General features: G+C 35.5%; 1 protein-coding gene across 1 annotated transcript; it reads left to right on the forward strand.

The window, feature by feature from the left end:
* Positions 1-15807: 15807 nt before the first annotated feature.
* Positions 15808-17462, forward strand: LOC119667324. Its single transcript, XM_038076614.1, has 2 exons — positions 15808-16773; positions 16836-17462. Exons 1-2 carry the CDS (start codon positions 15808-15810, stop codon positions 17460-17462), a joined length of 1593 nt encoding a protein of 530 aa, XP_037932542.1.
* The last annotated feature ends 7522 nt before the right edge of the window (positions 17463-24984 follow it).

A 24984-nucleotide genomic window follows, 5' to 3' on the forward strand; every position in this document is an offset into this window, starting at 1 on the left:
ATGTCTAATTCGAGTACAAATGGAGAGGATATGATTCCATGTTTTGATGGCGAAGCAGGAATGCCAGTAGAAAAGTGGTCCGAAAATTTGGAAGATATGGCAGATGCATATAAGTGGTCAGACACACAAAAATTAGTGTTTGCGAGAAATAAGATAACCAAAGTAGCAAAACTTTTTGTGCAAACACTAACAACAAAAAATTACAGTACATTTAAAACTGAGATGCTAACGGAATTTACGCATACTTATTCAAGTATAGAAGTTCACAATCAACTACGAGAAAGAAAGAAGAAAGACAGTGAAAGCGCCCATGAATATATTTTACACATGCGAAACATCGGTGCAACTGGATCAGTTGAACAAAAATCCGTGATTCAATATATTGTTGACGGAATCAAAGGAAGGCCAGAAAATAAAATGACGTTATACGCTGCAAAAAACTATTTGGAGTTAAAAGAGCAAATAGAAATTTACGAACGCATAAGTAAAATGAAACCGATGAATGAAAAGTACGGGAAAAACAAAGAAGTAAAAAAGGAGCATTGCTACAATTGCGGCTCAAAAGAACATAAACGACGTGAATGCACAGAAAAGCAAAAATGTTTTAAATGTAACAAATCAGGTCACATCGCAAAAAATTGCTTAGAAACCAATCTAGGAGCTAAAAGTGTAAATTGTACTTTAGAGATGGAAAAATTAAAATTGGTTAGAGTTGACAACAAAAATTTAAGTGTTTAATTGATGGTGGTGCCGACATAACGCTGGTAAAACAGAGTTTATTTAAAAGCAATTTTGTGCAAAAGCAAGTGGAAAATTACACTGAAGAAATTGTTGGTTTCGGCGGTGCAAAAACAAATCCAGAAGGCAAAATTTTATGCGAAATCGAATTAGATAAAATAAAATTAGAACACCATTTGGTAATAGTACCTGATTATGCGGTAAACTATTACGTAGTAATTGGTTACGATGTTTTAAGTAAATGTAGATATACGTCGGATGAGAACGGCTACAGCTTCACTTCGCTGATTTCGAAAATTGAACACGAAGAAAAAGAAATCATGAATATTACCATAAGCAAAGATGAAGTGAAGTATGAAAAAGAAATCGAAGAGTTGAAAAATAATTATAAACCAATGAAATGGAGTAAAAGTCCAGTCGAAATGAAAATTATTCTAGCAAAGGAAGAACCGATATACGCATCCCCAAGCAGAAAAGCATCAGAAGAGGCAAAAATAATCACAACACAGGTTGAAGAATGGCTAAAAGGGGGAATTATTCGAAAATCAACGTCACAGTATTGCAGTCGAGTCGTACTAGCAGCTAAAAAAGATGGAACAATAAGAGTATATGTCGACTAAAGACGTCTTAATAAGTTGGCATTTAAAGACCAATACCCAACACCAAATATGGAAGATGTGGTGGACAAGCTGGATGGTGCAGTGATATTTAGCACCTTGGATATTGAAAGTGCATTCTTGCACGTACCAATTGAAGAAAGTAGTAGAAAATATACAGTGTTTATAACGTAAGATGGTTTATTTGAGTTTAATTTCGCACCTTTTGGATTTTGCAACTCACCGGCAAATTTTATACGGTACATAAATTGCATTTTAAGACAGCTGATTGAAGATGGCATTCTAGCAGTCTACATGGATGACATAATCATTTTCTCAAAAACCAAGGAAGAAAACTTGAGAAAGTTGGCTTTATTTTTCGAAGTTGCTGCAGAATACGGTTTACGCATTAATTGGAAGAAATGCAAATTCCTGCAAAGGAGAGTTCAATTTTTAGGCGTAATTATTGAAGATGGTACCATAAAGCCAAGCGATGAGAAAATTAAAGCAGTAAAAAATTTCCCAGTGCCAAAAAATGTAAGAGCAGTTCAATCGTTATTGGGACTTTTTGGCTTTTTTCGAAAATTTGTAAAAGGCTTCTCCATAATAGCATGACCGTTGACGAACCTATTGAAAAAAAACGTGAAATTCGTTATAGGCGAAAACGAGATAAGGGCGATACAACAGTTGAAACAAACGTTAACTAATCAAACGGTGCTAAGAATTTTTTCAAGAAATCATCGAACGGAGTTACATACGGATGCATCCAAGGACGGATTTGGCGCTATACTCTTGCAAGAATTTGAAGAGATATTACATCCAGTGTATTTTTGGAGCAAAAAAAAAAACAACAGTTGCAGAAGCCAAATACCATAGTTACGTATTAGAAACAAAAGCAGCATTTTTGGCGATGAAGAAACTACGACATTATCTGTTGGGCATTGAGTTTCTTTTAATAACAGACTGTAATACATATAAATACACAACGTCAAAAAATGATATTATTCCATCAGTTGCGTGATACATAATGTACATGCAAGATTTCAATTTTACGGTTAAACATCGAGGTGGTACACATATGAAACACGTAGACGCGTTAAGTAGACACGCAGTTTCAACGATCGATACAAAAAGCGAAATGCGTTTAAGGATTGAAAAAGGGCAAAAAACCGATGAACATCTCAGCGTTATAATGCAAATTTTAAGAACAAAGCAATATATGGACTACAAGATGATTGGCGACGTGTTGTTCAAGGAAACAGACGGACAAACTTTATTGGTGATTCCACGACTAATGGAAAAAGAGGTGATAAAAACTTGTCATGACCAAGGTCATTTTGGAGTTATGAAAACGGCATACCAAAGAAAGCAGCAATTTTATATTTCGCATCTAGAGCAAAAAGTTGATAAATTAATCAAAAACTAAAAAACAACAAAAAGCAGGGTAAGCTAGATGGATTAATACATACGATTGATAAAGGCGATACTCCATTATGTACGTTACATGTAGATCACCTAGGACCGATGGATGCTACGTCAAAGAAGTATAAGTATATTTTTGCAATGGTCGATGGCTTTAGCAAGTTTGTGTGGCTTTATCCGACAAGGTCTACTTGGGCTGAGGAAGTAATAACAAAACTTGAATTGTGGACTAAAATATTTGGAAATCCAACTCGCATTGTGAGCGATAAGGGCGTCGCGTTTACGTCAAATGCGTTTGTAGAATTTTGTAAAGCAGCGCAGATCGAACATATCCTAACAACAACAGGAGTTCCAAGAGGTAACGGCCAAATTGAAAGGGTCAACAGAACAATTATCAACGTTATTTCTAAATTATCATGGGAGTCTCCTCATCAATGGTATCGTTTTGTGGGAGACGTGCAAAGCGCTATTAATAATACAATTCATCGAACTACGAAATATTCACCGTTTGAAATCCTTTTTGGTATAAAAATGCGAAAGAACAGCGGGTACAACCCCATAAAACAAGCAATAGAGGACGAATTGATTCAAGAATTTGACGAAGAACGCAATATACTCCGACAACATGCGAAACAACAAATTGAAGAGATCCAAGCAGAATATAAAAAAACATTTGATAGAAAGCGGAAAGAAGAGCGGGTATATAAAGCAGGCGACTTGGTCGCCATTAAACGTACTCAATTTATTCCAGGTAAAAAATTAATAAATGAATATTTGGGTCCATACGAAGTAACAAAAACCAAAAGCAACGGACGATACGATGTACGAAAGGCAGGCGTTTTTGAGGGGCCAAAGACTACATCAACTAGCTGCGATCATATGAAGTTATGGCGTTATGCAGAAGTAGATGAAGAACTATCATCCGGGTCAGATGAAGAGTCGGATGGCCGAATGTAGGCAGGAAGGGTAAGATCTGGTAACGCCGGCAAAAAGGAACAAGAAGAAGCTTTAAGAAACAAGAGGTAGTTGGTAATAAGTCGTCTTTGATTTTACAGTCGGTTGTGCGCGTTTAAGAAGTTACTTATTATTACTTATTAATTAATTAATGTATATACACTTTGATTTTTTGGATTAAATAAATACTATTAAATAAACATTCCTACATTTGGGGGCTCATCCAATGTTCAATAATTAAAGTGAATATAAAACAGGAGAAAAAAAAAGCAAATGCGAAAGCAAAAAATTGTTGTTTTGTTGTAGAAAAAAGAAGTTGAAACAGTTGAAAAGTGCTACACAAACAACAATTGAAAGTAGTAAAGTTGCAGAAAAAGGCTAAAAATTGGCATGGAAGATGTAAATGTAGAAGACAGTGGAAAAATTTTGACAAGAGCAGCGAAGAAAGAATTTGGAAAACAACAGCAAGAAAAAATAACGCGCATCGAGAAGGAAAGCAACAGTGAAGCAGAGGAACAAATAGAAATCGAAACAAAAACTGCAGAAGGTGTAAGCAACATCAATAAAAAAAACGTGGAAAGTGACATAAACAGCAGTAGCAACAACAAATCCAGCGATACGATCACTATGGCTAATACAGAATTAACAGATTTAATACGTCTACTAACGGTTAAGTTTACAAATGAAATGTCTAATTCGAGTACAAATGGAGAGGATATGATTCCATGTTTTGATGGCGAAGCAGGAATGTCAGTAGAAAAGTGGTCCGAAAATTTGGAAGATATGGCAGATGCATATAAGTGGTCAGACACACAAAAATTAGTGTTTGCGAGAAATAAGATAACCAAAGTAGCAAAACTTTTTGTGCAAACACTAACAACAAAAAATTACAGTACATTTAAAACTGAGATGCTAACGGAATTTACGCATACTTATTCAAGTATAGAAGTTCACAATCAACTACGAGAAAGAAAGAAGAAAGACAGTGAAAGCGCCCATGAATATATTTTACACATGCGAAACATCGGTGCAACTGGATCAGTTGAACAAAAATCCGTGATTCAATATATTGTTGACGGAATCAAAGGAAGGCCAGAAAATAAAATGACGTTATACGCTGCAAAAAACTATTTGGAGTTAGAAGAGCAAATAGAAATTTACGAACGCATAAGTAAAATGAAACCGATGAATGAAAAGTACGGGAAAAACAAAGAAGTAAAAAAGGAGCATTGCTACAATTGCGGCTCAAAAGAACATAAACGACGTGAATGCACAGAAAAGCAAAAATGTTTTAAATGTAACAAATCAGGTCACATCGCAAAAAATTGCTTAGAAACCAATCTAGGAGCTAAAAGTGTAAATTGTACTTTAGAGATGGAAAAATTAAAATTGGTTAGAGTTGACAACAAAAATTTAAGTGTTTAATTGATGGTGGTGCCGACATAACGCTGGTAAAACAGAGTTTATTTAAAAGCAATTTTGTGCAAAAGCAAGTGGAAAATTACACTGAAGAAATTGTTGGTTTCGGCGGTGCAAAAACAAATCCAGAAGGCAAAATTTTATGCGAAATCGAATTAGATAAAATAAAATTAGAACACCATTTGGTAATAGTACCTGATTATGCGGTAAACTATGACGTAGTAATTGGTTACGATGTAGATATACGTCGGATGAGAACGGCTACAGCTTCACTTCGCTGATTTCGAAAATTGAACACGAAGAAAAAGAAATCATGAATATTACCATAAGCAAAGATGAAGTGAAGTATGAAAAAGAAATCGAAGAGTTGAAAAATAATTATAAACCAATGAAATGGAGTAAAAGTCCAGTCGAAATGAAAATTATTCTAGCAAAGGAAGAACCGATATACGCATCCCCAAGCAGAAAAGCATCAGAAGAGGCAAAAATAATCACAACACAGGTTGAAGAATGGCTAAAAGGGGGAATTATTCGAAAATCAACGTCACAGTATTGCAGTCGAGTCGTACTAGCAGCTAAAAAAGATGGAACAATAAGAGTATATGTCGACTAAAGACGTCTTAATAAGTTGGCATTTAAAGACCAATACCCAACACCAAATATGGAAGATGTGGTGGACAAGCTGGATGGTGCAGTGATATTTAGCACCTTGGATATTGAAAGTGCATTCTTGCACGTACCAATTGAAGAAAGTAGTAGAAAATATACAGTGTTTATAACGTAAGATGGTTTATTTGAGTTTAATTTCGCACCTTTTGGATTTTGCAACTCACCGGCAAATTTTATACGGTACATAAATTGCATTTTAAGACAGCTGATTGAAGATGGCATTCTAGCAGTCTACATGGATGACATAATCATTTTCTCAAAAACCAAGGAAGAAAACTTGAGAAAGTTGGCTTTATTTTTCGAAGTTGCTGCAGAATACGGTTTACGCATTAATTGGAAGAAATGCAAATTCCTGCAAAGGAGAGTTCAATTTTTAGGCGTAATTATTGAAGATGGTACCATAAAGCCAAGCGATGAGAAAATTAAAGCAGTAAAAAATTTCCCAGTGCCAAAAAATGTAAGAGCAGTTCAATCGTTATTGGGACTTTTTGGCTTTTTTCGAAAATTTGTAAAAGGCTTCTCCATAATAGCATGACCGTTGACGAACCTATTGAAAAAAAACGTGAAATTCGTTATAGGCGAAAACGAGATAAGGGCGATACAACAGTTGAAACAAACGTTAACTAATCAAACGGTGCTAAGAATTTTTTCAAGAAATCATCGAACGGAGTTACATACGGATGCATCCAAGGACGGATTTGGCGCTATACTCTTGCAAGAATTTGAAGAGATATTACATCCAGTGTATTTTTGGAGCAAAAAAAAAAAACAACAGTTGCAGAAGCCAAACACCATAGTTACGTATTAGAAACAAAAGCAGCATTTTTGGCGATGAAGAAACTACGACATTATCTGTTGGGCATTGAGTTTCTTTTAATAACAGACTGTAATACATATAAATACACAACGTCAAAAAATGATATTATTCCATCAGTTGCGAGATACATAATGTACATGCAAGATTTCAATTTTACGGTTAAACATCGAGGTGGTACACATATGAAACACGTAGACGCGTTAAGTAGACACGCAGTTTTAACGATCGATACAAAAAGCGAAATGCGTTTAAGGATTGAAAAAGCGCAAAAAACCGATGAACATCTCAGCGTTATAATGCAAATTTTAAGAACAAAGCAATATATGGACTACAAGATGATTGGCGACGTGTTGTTCAAGGAAACAGATGGACAAACTTTATTGGTGATTCCACGACTAATGGAAAAAGAGGTGATAAAAACTTGTCATGACCAAGGTCATTTTGGAGTTATGAAAACGGCATACCAAAGAAAGCAGCAATTTTATATTTCGCATCTAGAGCAAAAAGTTGATAAATTAATCAAAAACTGTGTCAAATGTATTTTGTACAACAAAAAGCAGGGTAAGCTAGATGGATTAATACATACGATTGATAAAGGCGATACTCCATTATGTACGTTACATGTAGATCACCTAGGACCGATGGATGCTACGTCAAAGAAATATAAGTATATTTTTGCAATGGTCGATGGCTTTAGCAAGTTTGTGTGGCTTTATCCGACAAGGTCTACTGGGGCTGAGGAAGTAATAACAAAACTTGAATTGTGGACTAAAATATTTGGAAATCCAACTCGCATTGTGAGCGATAAGGGCGTCGCGTTTACGTCAAATGCGTTTGTAGAATTTTGTAAAGCAGCGCAGATCGAACATATCCTAACAACAACAGGAGTTCCAAGAGGTAACGGCCAAATTGAAAGGGTCAACAGAACAATTATCAACGTTATTTCTAAATTATCATGGGAGTCTCCTCATCAATGGTATCGTTTTGTGGGAGACGTGCAAAGCGCTATTAATAATACAATTCATCGAACTACGAAATATTCACCGTTTGAAATCCTTTTTGGTATAAAAATGCGAAAGAACAGCGGGTACAACTCCATAAAACAAGCAATAGAGGACGAATTGATTCAAGAATTTGACGAAGAACGCAATATACTCCGACAACATGCGAAACAACAAATTGAAGAGGTCCAAGCAGAATATAAAAAAACATTTGATAGAAAGCGGAAAGAAGAGCGGGTATATAAAGCAGGCGACTTGGTCACCATTAAACGTACTCAATTTATTCCAGGTAAAAAATTAATAAATGAATATTTGGGTCCATACGAAGTAACAAAAACCAAAAGCAACGGACGATACGATGTACGAAAGGCAGGCGTTTTTGAGGGGCCAAAGACTACATCAACTAGCTGCGATCATATGAAGTTATGGCGTTATGCAGAAGTAGATGAAGAACTATCATCCGGGTCAGATGAAGAGTCGGATGGCCGAATGTAGGCAGGAAGGGTAAGATCTGGTAACGCCGGCAAAAAGGAACAAGAAGAAGCTTTAAGAAACAAGAGGTAGTTGGTAATAAGTCGTCTTTGATTTTACAGTCGGTTGTGCGCGTTTAAGAAGTTACTTATTATTACTTATTAATTAATTAATGTATATACACTTTGATTTTTTGGATTAAATAAATACTATTAAATAAACATTCCTACATTTGGGGGCTCATCCAATGTTCAATAATTAAAGTGAATATAAAACAGGAGAAAAAAAAAGCAAATGCGAAAGCAAAAAATTGTTGTTTTGTTGTAGAAAAAAGAAGTTGAAACAGTTGAAAAGTGCTACACAAACAACAATTGAAAGTAGTAAAGTTTGGTAAAGAACCGATATACGCATCCCCAAGCAGAAAAGCATCAGAAGAGGCAAAAATAATCACAACACAGGTTGAAGAATGGCTAAAAGGGGGAATTATTCGAAAATCAACGTCACAGTATTGCAGTCGAGTCGTACTAGCAGCTAAAAAAGATGGAACAATAAGAGTATATGTCGACTAAAGACGTCTTAATAAGTTGGCATTTAAAGACCAATACCCAACACCAAATATGGAAGATGTGGTGGACAAGCTGGATGGTGCAGTGATATTTAGCACCTTGGATATTGAAAGTGCATTCTTGCACGTACCAATTGAAGAAAGTAGTAGAAAATATACAGTGTTTATAACGTAAGATGGTTTATTTGAGTTTAATTTCGCACCTTTTGGATTTTGCAACTCACCGGCAAATTTTATACGGTACATAAATTGCATTTTAAGACAGCTGATTGAAGATGGCATTCTAGCAGTCTACATGGATGACATAATCATTTTCTCAAAAACCAAGGAAGAAAACTTGAGAAAGTTGGCTTTATTTTTCGAAGTTGCTGCAGAATACGGTTTACGCATTAATTGGAAGAAATGCAAATTCCTGCAAAGGAGAGTTCAATTTTTAGGCGTAATTATTGAAGATGGTACCATAAAGCCAAGCGATGAGAAAATTAAAGCAGTAAAAAATTTCCCAGTGCCAAAAAATGTAAGAGCAGTTCAATCGTTATTGGGACTTTTTGGCTTTTTTCGAAAATTTGTAAAAGGCTTCTCCATAATAGCATGACCGTTGACGAACCTATTGAAAAAAAACGTGAAATTCGTTATAGGCGAAAACGAGATAAGGGCGATACAACAGTTGAAACAAACGTTAACTAATCAAACGGTGCTAAGAATTTTTTCAAGAAATCATCGAACGGAGTTGCATACGGATGCATCCAAGGACGGATTTGGCGCTATACTCTTGCAAGAATTTGAAGAGATATTACATCCAGTGTATTTTTGGAGCAAAAAAAAAACAACAGTTGCAGAAGCCAAATACCATAGTTACGTATTAGAAACAAAAGCAGCATTTTTGGCGATGAAGAAACTACGACATTATCTGTTGGGCATTGAGTTTCTTTTAATAACAGACTGTAATACATATAAATACACAACGTCAAAAAATGATATTATTCCATCAGTTGCGAGATACATAATGTACATGCAAGATTTCAATTTTACGGTTAAACATCGAGGTGGTACACATATGAAACACGTAGACGCGTTAAGTAGACACGCAGTTTTAACGATCGATACAAAAAGCGAAATGCGTTTAAGGATTGAAAAAGCGCAAAAAACCGATGAACATCTCAGCGTTATAATGCAAATTTTAAGAACAAAGCAATATATGGACTACAAGATGATTGGCGACGTGTTGTTCAAGGAAACAGATGGACAAACTTTATTGGTGATTCCACGACTAATGGAAAAAGAGGTGATAAAAACTTGTCATGACCAAGGTCATTTTGGAGTTATGAAAACGGCATACCAAAGAAAGCAGCAATTTTATATTTCGCATCTAGAGCAAAAAGTTGATAAATTAATCAAAAACTGTGTCAAATGTATTTTGTACAACAAAAAGCAGGGTAAGCTAGATGGATTAATACATACGATTGATAAAGGCGATACTCCATTATGTACGTTACATGTAGATCACCTAGGACCGATGGATGCTACGTCAAAGAAATATAAGTATATTTTTGCAATGGTCGATGGCTTTAGCAAGTTTGTGTGGCTTTATCCGACAAGGTCTACTGGGGCTGAGGAAGTAATAACAAAACTTGAATTGTGGACTAAAATATTTGGAAATCCAACTCGCATTGTGAGCGATAAGGGCGTCGCGTTTACGTCAAATGCGTTTGTAGAATTTTGTAAAGCAGCGCAGATCGAACATATCCTAACAACAACAGGAGTTCCAAGAGGTAACGGCCAAATTGAAAGGGTCAACAGAACAATTATCAACGTTATTTCTAAATTATCATGGGAGTCTCCTCATCAATGGTATCGTTTTGTGGGAGACGTGCAAAGCGCTATTAATAATACAATTCATCGAACTACGAAATATTCACCGTTTGAAATCCTTTTTGGTATAAAAATGCGAAAGAACAGCGGGTACAACCCCATAAAACAAGCAATAGAGGACGAATTGATTCAAGAATTTGACGAAGAACGCAATATACTCCGACAACATGCGAAACAACAAATTGAAGAGATCCAAGCAGAATATAAAAAAACATTTGATAGAAAGCGGAAAGAAGAGCGGGTATATAAAGCAGGCGACTTGGTCGCCATTAAACGTACTCAATTTATTCCAGGTAAAAAATTAATAAATGAATATTTGGGTCCATACGAAGTAACAAAAACCAAAAGCAACGGACGATACGATGTACGAAAGGCAGGCGTTTTTGAGGGGCCAAAGACTACATCAACTAGCTGCGATCATATGAAGTTATGGCGTTATGCAGAAGTAGATGAAGAACTATCATCCGGGTCAGATGAAGAGTCGGATGGCCGAATGTAGGCAGGAAGGGTAAGATCTGGTAACGCCGGCAAAAAGGAACAAGAAGAAGCTTTAAGAAACAAGAGGTAGTTGGTAATAAGTCGTCTTTGATTTTACAGTCGGTTGTGCGCGTTTAAGAAGTTACTTATTATTACTTATTAATTAATTAATGTATATACACTTTGATTTTTTGGATTAAATAAATACTATTAAATAAACATTCCTACATTTGGGGGCTCATCCAATGTTCAATAATTAAAGTGAATATAAAACAGGAGAAAAAAAAAGCAAATGCGAAAGCAAAAAATTGTTGTTTTGTTGTAGAAAAAAGAAGTTGAAACAGTTGAAAAGTGCTACACAAACAACAATTGAAAGTAGTAAAGTTGCAGAAAAAGGCTAAAAATTGGCATGGAAGATGTAAATGTAGAAGACAGTGGAAAAATTTTGACAAGAGCAGCGAAGAAAGAATTTGGAAAACAACAGCAAGAAAAAATAACGCGCATCGAGAAGGAAAGCAACAGTGAAGCAGAGGAACGAATAGAAATCGAAACAAAAACTGCAGAAGGTGTAAGCAACATCAATAAAAAAAACGTGGAAAGTGACATAAACAGCAGTAGCAACAACAAATCCAGCGATACGATCACTATGGCTAATACAGAATTAACAGATTTAATACGGCTACTAACGGTTAAGTTTACAAATGAAATGTCTAATTCGAGTACAAATGGAGAGGATATGATTCCATGTTTTGATGGCGAAGCAGGAATGTCAGTAGAAAAGTGGTCCGAAAATTTGGAAGATATGGCAGATGCATACAAGTGGTCAGACACACAAAAATTAGTGTTTGCGAGAAATAAGATAACCAAAGTAGCAAAACTTTTTGTGCAAACACTAACAACAAAAAATTACAGTACATTTAAAACTGAGATGCTAACGGAATTTACGCATACTTATTCAAGTATAGAAGTTCACAATCAACTACGAGAAAGAAAGAAGAAAGACAGTGAAAGCGCCCATGAATATATTTTACACATGCGAAACATCGGTGCAACTGGATCAGTTGAACAAAAATCCGTGATTCAATATATTGTTGACGGAATCAAAGGAAGGCCAGAAAATAAAATGACGTTATACGCTGCAAAAAACTATTTGGAGTTAGAAGAGCAAATAGAAATTTACGAACGCATAAGTAAAATGAAACCGATGAATGAAAAGTACGGGAAAAACAAAGAAGTAAAAAAGGAGCATTGCTACAATTGCGGCTCAAAAGAACATAAACGACGTGAATGCACAGAAAAGCAAAAATGTTTTAAATGTAACAAATCAGGTCACATCGCAAAAAATTGCTTAGAAACCAATCTAGGAGCTAAAAGTGTAAATTGTACTTTAGAGATGGAAAAATTAAAATTGGTTAGAGTTGACAACAAAAATTTAAGTGTTTAATTGATGGTGGTGCCGACATAACGCTGGTAAAACAGAGTTTATTTAAAAGCAATTTTGTGCAAAAGCAAGTGGAAAATTACACTGAAGAAATTGTTGGTTTCGGCGGTGCAAAAACAAATCCAGAAGGCAAAATTTTATGCGAAATCGAATTAGATAAAATAAAATTAGAACACCATTTGGTAATAGTACCTGATTATGCGGTAAACTATGACGTAGTAATTGGTTACGATGTAGATATACGTCGGATGAGAACGGCTACAGCTTCACTTCGCTGATTTCGAAAATTGAACACGAAGAAAAAGAAATCATGAATATTACCATAAGCAAAGATGAAGTGAAGTATGAAAAAGAAATCGAAGAGTTGAAAAATAATTATAAACCAATGAAATGGAGTAAAAGTCCAGTCGAAATGAAAATTATTCTAGCAAAGGAAGAACCGATATACGCATCCCCAAGCAGAAAAGCATCAGAAGAGGCAAAAATAATCACAACACAGGTTGAAGAATGGCTAAAAGGGGGAATTATTCGAAAATCAACGTCACAGTATTGCAGTCGAGTCGTACTAGCAGCTAAAAAAGATGGAACAATAAGAGTATATGTCGACTAAAGACGTCTTAATAAGTTGGCATTTAAAGACCAATACCCAACACCAAATATGGAAGATGTGGTGGACAAGCTGGATGGTGCAGTGATATTTAGCACCTTGGATATTGAAAGTGCATTCTTGCACGTACCAATTGAAGAAAGTAGTAGAAAATATACAGTGTTTATAACGTAAGATGGTTTATTTGAGTTTAATTTCGCACCTTTTGGATTTTGCAACTCACCGGCAAATTTTATACGGTACATAAATTGCATTTTAAGACAGCTGATTGAAGATGGCATTCTAGCAGTCTACATGGATGACATAATCATTTTCTCAAAAACCAAGGAAGAAAACTTGAGAAAGTTGGCTTTATTTTTCGAAGTTGCGGCAGAATACGGTTTACGCATTAATTGGAAGAAATGCAAATTCCTGCAAAGGAGAGTTCAATTTTTAGGCGTAATTATTGAAGATGATACCATAAAGCCAAGCGATGAGAAAATTAAAGCAGTAAAAAATTTCCCAGTGCCAAAAAATGTAAGAGCAGTTCAATCGTTATTGGGACTTTTTGGCTTTTTTCGAAAATTTGTAAAAGGCTTCTCCATAATAGCATGATCGTTGACGAACCTATTGAAAAAAAACGTGAAATTCGTTATAGGCGAAAACGAGATAAGGGCGATACAACAGTTGAAACAAACGTTAACTAATCAAACGGTGCTAAGAATTTTTTCAAGAAATCATCGAACGGAGTTACATACGGATGCATCCAAGGACGGATTTGGCGCTATACTCTTGCAAGAATTTGAAGAGATATTACATCCAGTGTATTTTTGGAGCAAAAAAAAAAACAACAGTTGCAGAAGCCAAACACCATAGTTACGTATTAGAAACAAAAGCAGCATTTTTGGCGATGAAGAAACTACGACATTATCTGTTGGGCATTGAGTTTCTTTTAATAACAGACTGTAATACATATAAATACACAACGTCAAAAAATGATATTATTCCATCAGTTGCGAGATACATAATGTACATGCAAGATTTCAATTTTACGGTTAAACATCGAGGTGGTACACATATGAAACACGTAGACGCGTTAAGTAGACACGCAGTTTTAACGATCGATACAAAAAGCGAAATGCGTTTAAGGATTGAAAAAGCGCAAAAAACCGATGAACATCTCAGCGTTATAATGCAAATTTTAAGAACAAAGCAATATATGGACTACAAGATGATTGGCGACGTGTTGTTCAAGGAAACAGATGGACAAACTTTATTGGTGATTCCACGACTAATGGAAAAAGAGGTGATAAAAACTTGTCATGACCAAGGTCATTTTGGAGTTATGAAAACGGCATACCAAAGAAAGCAGCAATTTTATATTTCGCATCTAGAGCAAAAAGTTGATAAATTAATCAAAAACTGTGTCAAATGTATTTTGTACAACAAAAAGCAGGGTAAGCTAGATGGATTAATACATACGATTGATAAAGGCGATACTCCATTATGTACGTTACATGTAGATCACCTAGGACCGATGGATGCTACGTCAAAGAAATATAAGTATATTTTTGCAATGGTCGATGGCTTTAGCAAGTTTGTGTGGCTTTATCCGACAAGGTCTACTGGGGCTGAGGAAGTAATAACAAAACTTGAATTGTGGACTAAAATATTTGGAAATCCAACTCGCATTGTGAGCGATAAGGGCGTCGCGTTTACGTCAAATGCGTTTGTAGAATTTTGTAAAGCAGCGCAGATCGAACATATCCTAACAACAACAGGAGTTCCAAGAGGTAACGGCCAAATTGAAAGGGTCAACAGAACAATTATCAACGTTATTTCTAAATTATCATGGGAGTCTCCTCATCAATGGTATCGTTTTGTGGGAGACGTGCAAAGCGCTATTAATAATACAATTCATCGAACTACGAAATATTCACCGTTTGAAATCCTTTTTGGTATAAAAATGCGAAAGAACAGCGGGTACAACCCCATAAAACAAGCAATAGAGGACGAATTGATTCAAGAATTTGACGAAGAACGCAATATACTCCGACAACATGCGAAACAACAAATTGAAGAGATCCAAGCAGAATATAAAAAAACATTTGATAGAAAGCGGAAAGAAGAGCGGGTATATAAAGCAGGCGACTTGGTCGCCATTAAACGTACTCAATTTATTCCAGGTAAAAAATTAATAAATGAATATTTGGGTCCATACGAAGTAACAAAAACCAAAAGCAACGGACGATACGATGTACGAAAGGCAGGCGTTTTTGAGGGGCCAAAGACTACATCAACTAGCTGCGATCATATGAAGTTATGGCGTTATGCAGAAGTAGATGAAGAACTATCATCCGGGTCAGATGAAGAGTCGGATGGCCGAATGTAGGCAGGAAGGGTAAGATCTGGTAACGCCGGCAAAAAGGAACAAGAAGAAGCTTTAAGAAACAAGAGGTAGTTGGTAATAAGTCGTCTTTGATTTTACAGTCGGTTGTGCGCGTTTAAGAAGTTACTTATTATTACTTATTAATTAATTAATGTATATACACTTTGATTTTTTGGATTAAATAAATACTATTAAATAAACATTCCTACATTTGGGGGCTCATCCAATGTTCAATAATTAAAGTGAATATAAAACAGGAGAAAAAAAAAGCAAATGCGAAAGCAAAAAATTGTTGTTTTGTTGTAGAAAAAAGAAGTTGAAACAGTTGAAAAGTGCTACACAAACAACAATTGAAAGTAGTAAAGTTGCAGAAAAAGGCTAAAAATTGGCATGGAAGATGTAAATGTAGAAGACAGTGGAAAAATTTTGACAAGAGCAGCGAAGAAAGAATTTGGAAAACAACAGCAAGAAAAAATAACGCGCATCGAGAAGGAAAGCAACAGTGAAGCAGAGGAACAAATAGAAATCGAAACAAAAACTGCAGAAGGTGTAAGCAACATCAATAAAAAAAACGTGGAAAGTGACATAAACAGCAGTAGCAACAACAAATCCAGCGATACGATCACTATGGCTAATACAGAATTAACAGATTTAATACGTCTACTAACGGTTAAGTTTACAAATGAAATGTCTAATTCGAGTACAAATGGAGAGGATATGATTCCATGTTTTGATGGCGAAGCAGGAATGTCAGTAGAAAAGTGGTCCGAAAATTTGGAAGATATGGCAGATGCATATAAGTGGTCAGACACACAAAAATTAGTGTTTGCGAGAAATAAGATAACCAAAGTAGCAAAACTTTTTGTGCAAACACTAACAACAAAAAATTACAGTACATTTAAAACTGAGATGCTAACGGAATTTACGCATACTTATTCAAGTATAGAAGTTCACAATCAACTACGAGAAAGAAAGAAGAAAGACAGTGAAAGCGCCCATGAATATATTTTACACATGCGAAACATCGGTGCAACTGGATCAGTTGAACAAAAATCCGTGATTCAATATATTGTTGACGGAATCAAAGGAAGGCCAGAAAATAAAATGACGTTATACGCTGCAAAAAACTATTTGGAGTTAGAAGAGCAAATAGAAATTTACGAACGCATAAGTAAAATGAAACCGATGAATGAAAAGTACGGGAAAAACAAAGAAGTAAAAAAGGAGCATTGCTACAATTGCGGCTCAAAAGAACATAAACGACGTGAATGCACAGAAAAGCAAAAATGTTTTAAATGTAACAAATCAGGTCACATCGCAAAAAATTGCTTAGAAACCAATCTAGGAGCTAAAAGTGTAAATTGTACTTTAGAGATGGAAAAATTAAAATTGGTTAGAGTTGACAACAAAAATTTAAGTGTTTAATTGATGGTGGTGCCGACATAACGCTGGTAAAACAGAGTTTATTTAAAAGCAATTTTGTGCAAAAGCAAGTGGAAAATTACACTGAAGAAATTGTTGGTTTCGGCGGTGCAAAAACAAATCCAGAAGGCAAAATTTTATGCGAAATCGAATTAGATAAAATAAAATTAGAACACCATTTGGTAATAGTACCTGATTATGCGGTAAACTATTACGTAGTAATTGGTTACGATGTTTTAAGTAAATGTAGATATACGTCGGATGAGAACGGCTACAGCTTCACTTTGCTGATTTCGAAAATTAAACACGAAGAAAAAGAAATCATGAATATTACCATAAGCAAAGATGAAGTGAAGTATGAAAAAGAAATCGAAGAGTTGAAAAATAATTATAAACCAATGAAATGGAGTAAAAGTCCAGTCGAAATGAAAATTATTCTAGCAAAGAAAGAACCGATATACGCATCCCCAAGCAGAAAAGCATCAGAAGAGGCAAAAATAATCACAACACAGGTTGAAGAATGGCTAAAAGGGGGAATTATTCGAAAATCAACGTCACAGTATTGCAGTCGAGTCGTACTAGCAGCTAAAAAAGATGGAACAATAAGAGTATATGTCGACTAAAGACGTCTTAATAAGTTGGCATTTAAAGACCAATACCCAACACCAAATATGGAAGATGTGGTGGACAAGCTGGATGGTGCAGTGATATTTAGCACCTTGGATATTGAAAGTGCATTCTTGCACGTACCAATTGAAGAAAGTAGTAGAAAATATACAGTGTTTATAACGTAAGATGGTTTATTTGAGTTTAATTTCGCACCTTTTGGATTTTGCAACTCACCGGCAAATTTTATACGGTACATAAATTGCATTTTAAGACAGCTGATTGAAGATGGCATTCTAGCAGTCTACATGGATGACATAATCATTTTCTCAAAAACCAAGGAAGAAAACTTGAGAAAGTTGGCTTTATTTTTCGAAGTTGCTGCAGAATACGGTTTACGCATTAATTGGAAGAAATGCAAATTCCTGCAAAGGAGAGTTCAATTTTTAGGCGTAATTATTGAAGATGGTACCATAAAGCCAAGCGATGAGAAAATTAAAGCAGTAAAAAATTTCCCAGTGCCAAAAAATGTAAGAGCAGTTCAATCGTTATTGGGACTTTTTGGCTTTTTTCGAAAATTTGTAAAAGGCTTCTCCATAATAGCATGACCGTTGACGAACCTATTGAAAAAAAACGTGAAATTCGTTATAGGCGAAAACGAGATAAGGGCGATACAACAGTTGAAACAAACGTTAACTAATCAAACGGTGCTAAGAATTTTTTCAAGAAATCATCGAACGGAGTTACATACGGATGCATCCAAGGACGGATTTGGCGCTATACTCTTGCAAGAATTTGAAGAGATATTACATCCAGTGTATTTTTGGAGCAAAAAAAAAAACAACAGTTGCAGAAGCCAAATACCATAGTTACGTATTAGAAACAAAAGCAGCATTTTTGGCGATGAAGAAACTACGACATTATCTGTTGGGCATTGAGTTTCTTTTAATAACAGACTGTAATACATATAAATACACAACGTCAAAAAATGATATTATTCCATCAGTTGCGTGATACATAATGTACATGCAAGATTTCAATTTTACGGTTAAACATCGAGGTGGTACACATATGAAACACGTAGACGCGTTAAGTAGACACGCAGTTTCAACGATCGATACAAAAAGCGAAATGCGTTTAAGGATTGAAAAAGGGCAAAAAACCGATGAACATCTCAGCGTTATAATGCAAATTTTAAGAACAAAGCAATATATGGACTACAAGATGATTGGCGACGTGTTGTTCAAGGAAACAGACGGACAAACTTTATTGGTGATTCCACGACTAATGGAAAAAGAGGTGATAAAAACTTGTCATGACCAAGGTCATTTTGGAGTTATGAAAACGGCATACCAAAGAAAGCAGCAATTTTATATTTCGCATCTAGAGCAAAAAGTTGATAAATTAATCAAAAACTAAAAAACAACAAAAAGCAGGGTAAGCTAGATGGATTAATACATACGATTGATAAAGGCGATACTCCATTATGTACGTTACATGTAGATCACCTAGGACCGATGGATGCTACGTCAAAGAAGTATAAGTATATTTTTGCAATGGTCGATGGCTTTAGCAAGTTTGTGTGGCTTTATCCGACAAGGTCTACTTGGGCTGAGGAAGTAATAACAAAACTTGAATTGTGGACTAAAATATTTGGAAATCCAACTCGCATTGTGAGCGATAAGGGCGTCGCGTTTACGTCAAATGCGTTTGTAGAATTTTGTAAAGCAGCGCAGATCGAACATATCCTAACAACAACAGGAGTTCCAAGAGGTAACGGCCAAATTGAAAGGGTCAACAGAACAATTATCAACGTTATTTCTAAATTATCATGGGAGTCTCCTCATCAATGGTATCGTTTTGTGGGAGACGTGCAAAGCGCTATTAATAATACAATTCATCGAACTACGAAATATTCACCGTTTGAAATCCTTTTTGGTATAAAAATGCGAAAGAACAGCGGGTACAACCCCATAAAACAAGCAATAGAGGACGAATTGATTCAAGAATTTGACGAAGAACGCAATATACTCCGACAACATGCGAAACAACAAATTGAAGAGATCCAAGCAGAATATAAAAAAACATTTGATAGAAAGCGGAAAGAAGAGCGGGTATATAAAGCAGGCGACTTGGTCGCCATTAAACGTACTCAATTTATTCCAGGTAAAAAATTAATAAATGAATATTTGGGTCCATACGAAGTAACAAAAACCAAAAGCAACGGACGATACGATGTACGAAAGGCAGGCGTTTTTGAGGGGCCAAAGACTACATCAACTAGCTGCGATCATATGAAGTTATGGCGTTATGCAGAAGTAGATGAAGAACTATCATCCGGGTCAGATGAAGAGTCGGATGGCCGAATGTAGGCAGGAAGGGTAAGATCTGGTAACGCCGGCAAAAAGGAACAAGAAGAAGCTTTAAGAAACAAGAGGTAGTTGGTAATAAGTCGTCTTTGATTTTACAGTCGGTTGTGCGCGTTTAAGAAGTTACTTATTATTACTTATTAATTAATTAATGTATATACACTTTGATTTTTTGGATTAAATAAATACTATTAAATAAACATTCCTACATTTGGGGGCTCATCCAATGTTCAATAATTAAAGTGAATATAAAACAGGAGAAAAAAAAAGCAAATGCGAAAGCAAAAAATTGTTGTTTTGTTGTAGAAAAAAGAAGTTGAAACAGTTGAAAAGTGCTACACAAACAACAATTGAAAGTAGTAAAGTTGCAGAAAAAGGCTAAAAATTGGCATGGAAGATGTAAATGTAGAAGACAGTGGAAAAATTTTGACAAGAGCAGCGAAGAAAGAATTTGGAAAACAACAGCAAGAAAAAATAACGCGCATCGAGAAGGAAAGCAACAGTGAAGCAGAGGAACAAATAGAAATCGAAACAAAAACTGCAGAAGGTGTAAGCAACATCAATAAAAAAAACGTGGAAAGTGACATAAACAGCAGTAGCAACAACAAATCCAGCGATACGATCACTATGGCTAATACAGAATTAACAGATTTAATACGTCTACTAACGGTTAAGTTTACAAATGAAATGTCTAATTCGAGTACAAATGGAGAGGATATGATTCCATGTTTTGATGGCGAAGCAGGAATGTCAGTAGAAAAGTGGTCCGAAAATTTGGAAGATATGGCAGATGCATATAAGTGGTCAGACACACAAAAATTAGTGTTTGCGAGAAATAAGATAACCAAAGTAGCAAAACTTTTTGTGCAAACACTAACAACAAAAAATTACAGTACATTTAAAACTGAGATGCTAACGGAATTTACGCATACTTATTCAAGTATAGAAGTTCACAATCAACTACGAGAAAGAAAGAAGAAAGACAGTGAAAGCGCCCATGAATATATTTTACACATGCGAAACATCGGTGCAACTGGATCAGTTGAACAAAAATCCGTGATTCAATATATTGTTGACGGAATCAAAGGAAGGCCAGAAAATAAAATGACGTTATACGCTGCAAAAAACTATTTGGAGTTAGAAGAGCAAATAGAAATTTACGAACGCATAAGTAAAATGAAACCGATGAATGAAAAGTACGGGAAAAACAAAGAAGTAAAAAAGGAGCATTGCTACAATTGCGGCTCAAAAGAACATAAACGACGTGAATGCACAGAAAAGCAAAAATGTTTTAAATGTAACAAATCAGGTCACATCGCAAAAAATTGCTTAGAAACCAATCTAGGAGCTAAAAGTGTAAATTGTACTTTAGAGATGGAAAAATTAAAATTGGTTAGAGTTGACAACAAAAATTTAAGTGTTTAATTGATGGTGGTGCCGACATAACGCTGGTAAAACAGAGTTTATTTAAAAGCAATTTTGTGCAAAAGCAAGTGGAAAATTACACTGAAGAAATTGTTGGTTTCGGCGGTGCAAAAACAAATCCAGAAGGCAAAATTTTATGCGAAATCGAATTAGATAAAATAAAATTAGAACACCATTTGGTAATAGTACCTGATTATGCGGTAAACTATGACGTAGTAATTGGTTACGATGTAGATATACGTCGGATGAGAACGGCTACAGCTTCACTTCGCTGATTTCGAAAATTGAACACGAAGAAAAAGAAATCATGAATATTACCATAAGCAAAGATGAAGTGAAGTATGAAAAAGAAATCGAAGAGTTGAAAAATAATTATAAACCAATGAAATGGAGTAAAAGTCCAGTCGAAATGAAAATTATTCTAGCAAAGGAAGAACCGATATACGCATCCCCAAGCAGAAAAGCATCAGAAGAGGCAAAAATAATCACAACACAGGTTGAAGAATGGCTAAAAGGGGGAATTATTCGAAAATCAACGTCACAGTATTGCAGTCGAGTCGTACTAGCAGCTAAAAAAGATGGAACAATAAGAGTATATGTCGACTAAAGACGTCTTAATAAGTTGGCATTTAAAGACCAATACCCAACACCAAATATGGAAGATGTGGTGGACAAGCTGGATGGTGCAGTGATATTTAGCACCTTGGATATTGAAAGTGCATTCTTGCACGTACCAATTGAAGAAAGTAGTAGAAAATATACAGTGTTTATAACGTAAGATGGTTTATTTGAGTTTAATTTCGCACCTTTTGGATTTTGCAACTCACCGGCAAATTTTATACGGTACATAAATTGCATTTTAAGACAGCTGATTGAAGATGGCATTCTAGCAGTCTACATGGATGACATAATCATTTTCTCAAAAACCAAGGAAGAAAACTTGAGAAAGTTGGCTTTATTTTTCGAAGTTGCTGCAGAATACGGTTTACGCATTAATTGGAAGAAATGCAAATTCCTGCAAAGGAGAGTTCAATTTTTAGGCGTAATTATTGAAGATGGTACCATAAAGCCAAGCGATGAGAAAATTAAAGCAGTAAAAAATTTCCCAGTGCCAAAAAATGTAAGAGCAGTTCAATCGTTATTGGGACTTTTTGGCTTTTTTCGAAAATTTGTAAAAGGCTTCTCCATAATAGCATGACCGTTGACGAACCTATTGAAAAAAAACGTGAAATTCGTTATAGGCGAAAACGAGATAAGGGCGATACAACAGTTGAAACAAACGTTAACTAATCAAACGGTGCTAAGAATTTTTTCAAGAAATCATCGAACGGAGTTACATACGGATGCATCCAAGGACGGATTTGGCGCTATACTCTTGCAAGAATTTGAAGAGATATTACATCCAGTGTATTTTTGGAGCAAAAAAAAAAAACAACAGTTGCAGAAGCCAAACACCATAGTTACGTATTAGAAACAAAAGCAGCATTTTTGGCGATGAAGAAACTACGACATTATCTGTTGGGCATTGAGTTTCTTTTAATAACAGACTGTAATACATATAAATACACAACGTCAAAAAATGATATTATTCCATCAGTTGCGAGATACATAATGTACATGCAAGATTTCAATTTTACGGTTAAACATCGAGGTGGTACACATATGAAACACGTAGACGCGTTAAGTAGACACGCAGTTTTAACGATCGATACAAAAAGCGAAATGCGTTTAAGGATTGAAAAAGCGCAAAAAACCGATGAACATCTCAGCGTTATAATGCAAATTTTAAGAACAAAGCAATATATGGACTACAAGATGATTGGCGACGTGTTGTTCAAGGAAACAGATGGACAAACTTTATTGGTGATTCCACGACTAATGGAAAAAGAGGTGATAAAAACTTGTCATGACCAAGGTCATTTTGGAGTTATGAAAACGGCATACCAAAGAAAGCAGCAATTTTATATTTCGCATCTAGAGCAAAAAGTTGATAAATTAATCAAAAACTGTGTCAAATGTATTTTGTACAACAAAAAGCAGGGTAAGCTAGATGGATTAATACATACGATTGATAAAGGCGATACTCCATTATGTACGTTACATGTAGATCACCTAGGACCGATGGATGCTACGTCAAAGAAATATAAGTATATTTTTGCAATGGTCGATGGCTTTAGCAAGTTTGTGTGGCTTTATCCGACAAGGTCTACTGGGGCTGAGGAAGTAATAACAAAACTTGAATTGTGGACTAAAATATTTGGAAATCCAACTCGCATTGTGAGCGATAAGGGCGTCGCGTTTACGTCAAATGCGTTTGTAGAATTTTGTAAAGCAGCGCAGATCGAACATATCCTAACAACAACAGGAGTTCCAAGAGGTAACGGCCAAATTGAAAGGGTCAACAGAACAATTATCAACGTTATTTCTAAATTATCATGGGAGTCTCCTCATCAATGGTATCGTTTTGTGGGAGACGTGCAAAGCGCTATTAATAATACAATTCATCGAACTACGAAATATTCACCGTTTGAAATCCTTTTTGGTATAAAAATGCGAAAGAACAGCGGGTACAACTCCATAAAACAAGCAATAGAGGACGAATTGATTCAAGAATTTGACGAAGAACGCAATATACTCCGACAACATGCGAAACAACAAATTGAAGAGGTCCAAGCAGAATATAAAAAAACATTTGATAGAAAGCGGAAAGAAGAGCGGGTATATAAAGCAGGCGACTTGGTCACCATTAAACGTACTCAATTTATTCCAGGTAAAAAATTAATAAATGAATATTTGGGTCCATACGAAGTAACAAAAACCAAAAGCAACGGACGATACGATGTACGAAAGGCAGGCGTTTTTGAGGGGCCAAAGACTACATCAACTAGCTGCGATCATATGAAGTTATGGCGTTATGCAGAAGTAGATGAAGAACTATCATCCGGGTCAGATGAAGAGTCGGATGGCCGAATGTAGGCAGGAAGGGTAAGATCTGGTAACGCCGGCAAAAAGGAACAAGAAGAAGCTTTAAGAAACAAGAGGTAGTTGGTAATAAGTCGTCTTTGATTTTACAGTCGGTTGTGCGCGTTTAAGAAGTTACTTATTATTACTTATTAATTAATTAATGTATATACACTTTGATTTTTTGGATTAAATAAATACTATTAAATAAACATTCCTACATTTGGGGGCTCATCCAATGTTCAATAATTAAAGTGAATATAAAACAGGAGAAAAAAAAAGCAAATGCGAAAGCAAAAAATTGTTGTTTTGTTGTAGAAAAAAGAAGTTGAAACAGTTGAAAAGTGCTACACAAACAACAATTGAAAGTAGTAAAGTTTGGTAAAGAACCGATATACGCATCCCCAAGCAGAAAAGCATCAGAAGAGGCAAAAATAATCACAACACAGGTTGAAGAATGGCTAAAAGGGGGAATTATTCGAAAATCAACGTCACAGTATTGCAGTCGAGTCGTACTAGCAGCTAAAAAAGATGGAACAATAAGAGTATATGTCGACTAAAGACGTCTTAATAAGTTGGCATTTAAAGACCAATACCCAACACCAAATATGGAAGATGTGGTGGACAAGCTGGATGGTGCAGTGATATTTAGCACCTTGGATATTGAAAGTGCATTCTTGCACGTACCAATTGAAGAAAGTAGTAGAAAATATACAGTGTTTATAACGTAAGATGGTTTATTTGAGTTTAATTTCGCACCTTTTGGATTTTGCAACTCACCGGC

Source organism: Teleopsis dalmanni, chromosome 1, assembly GCF_002237135.1.
Source record: "Teleopsis dalmanni isolate 2A chromosome 1, ASM223713v2, whole genome shotgun sequence".
NCBI classification, from domain to species: domain Eukaryota; kingdom Metazoa; phylum Arthropoda; class Insecta; order Diptera; family Diopsidae; genus Teleopsis; species Teleopsis dalmanni.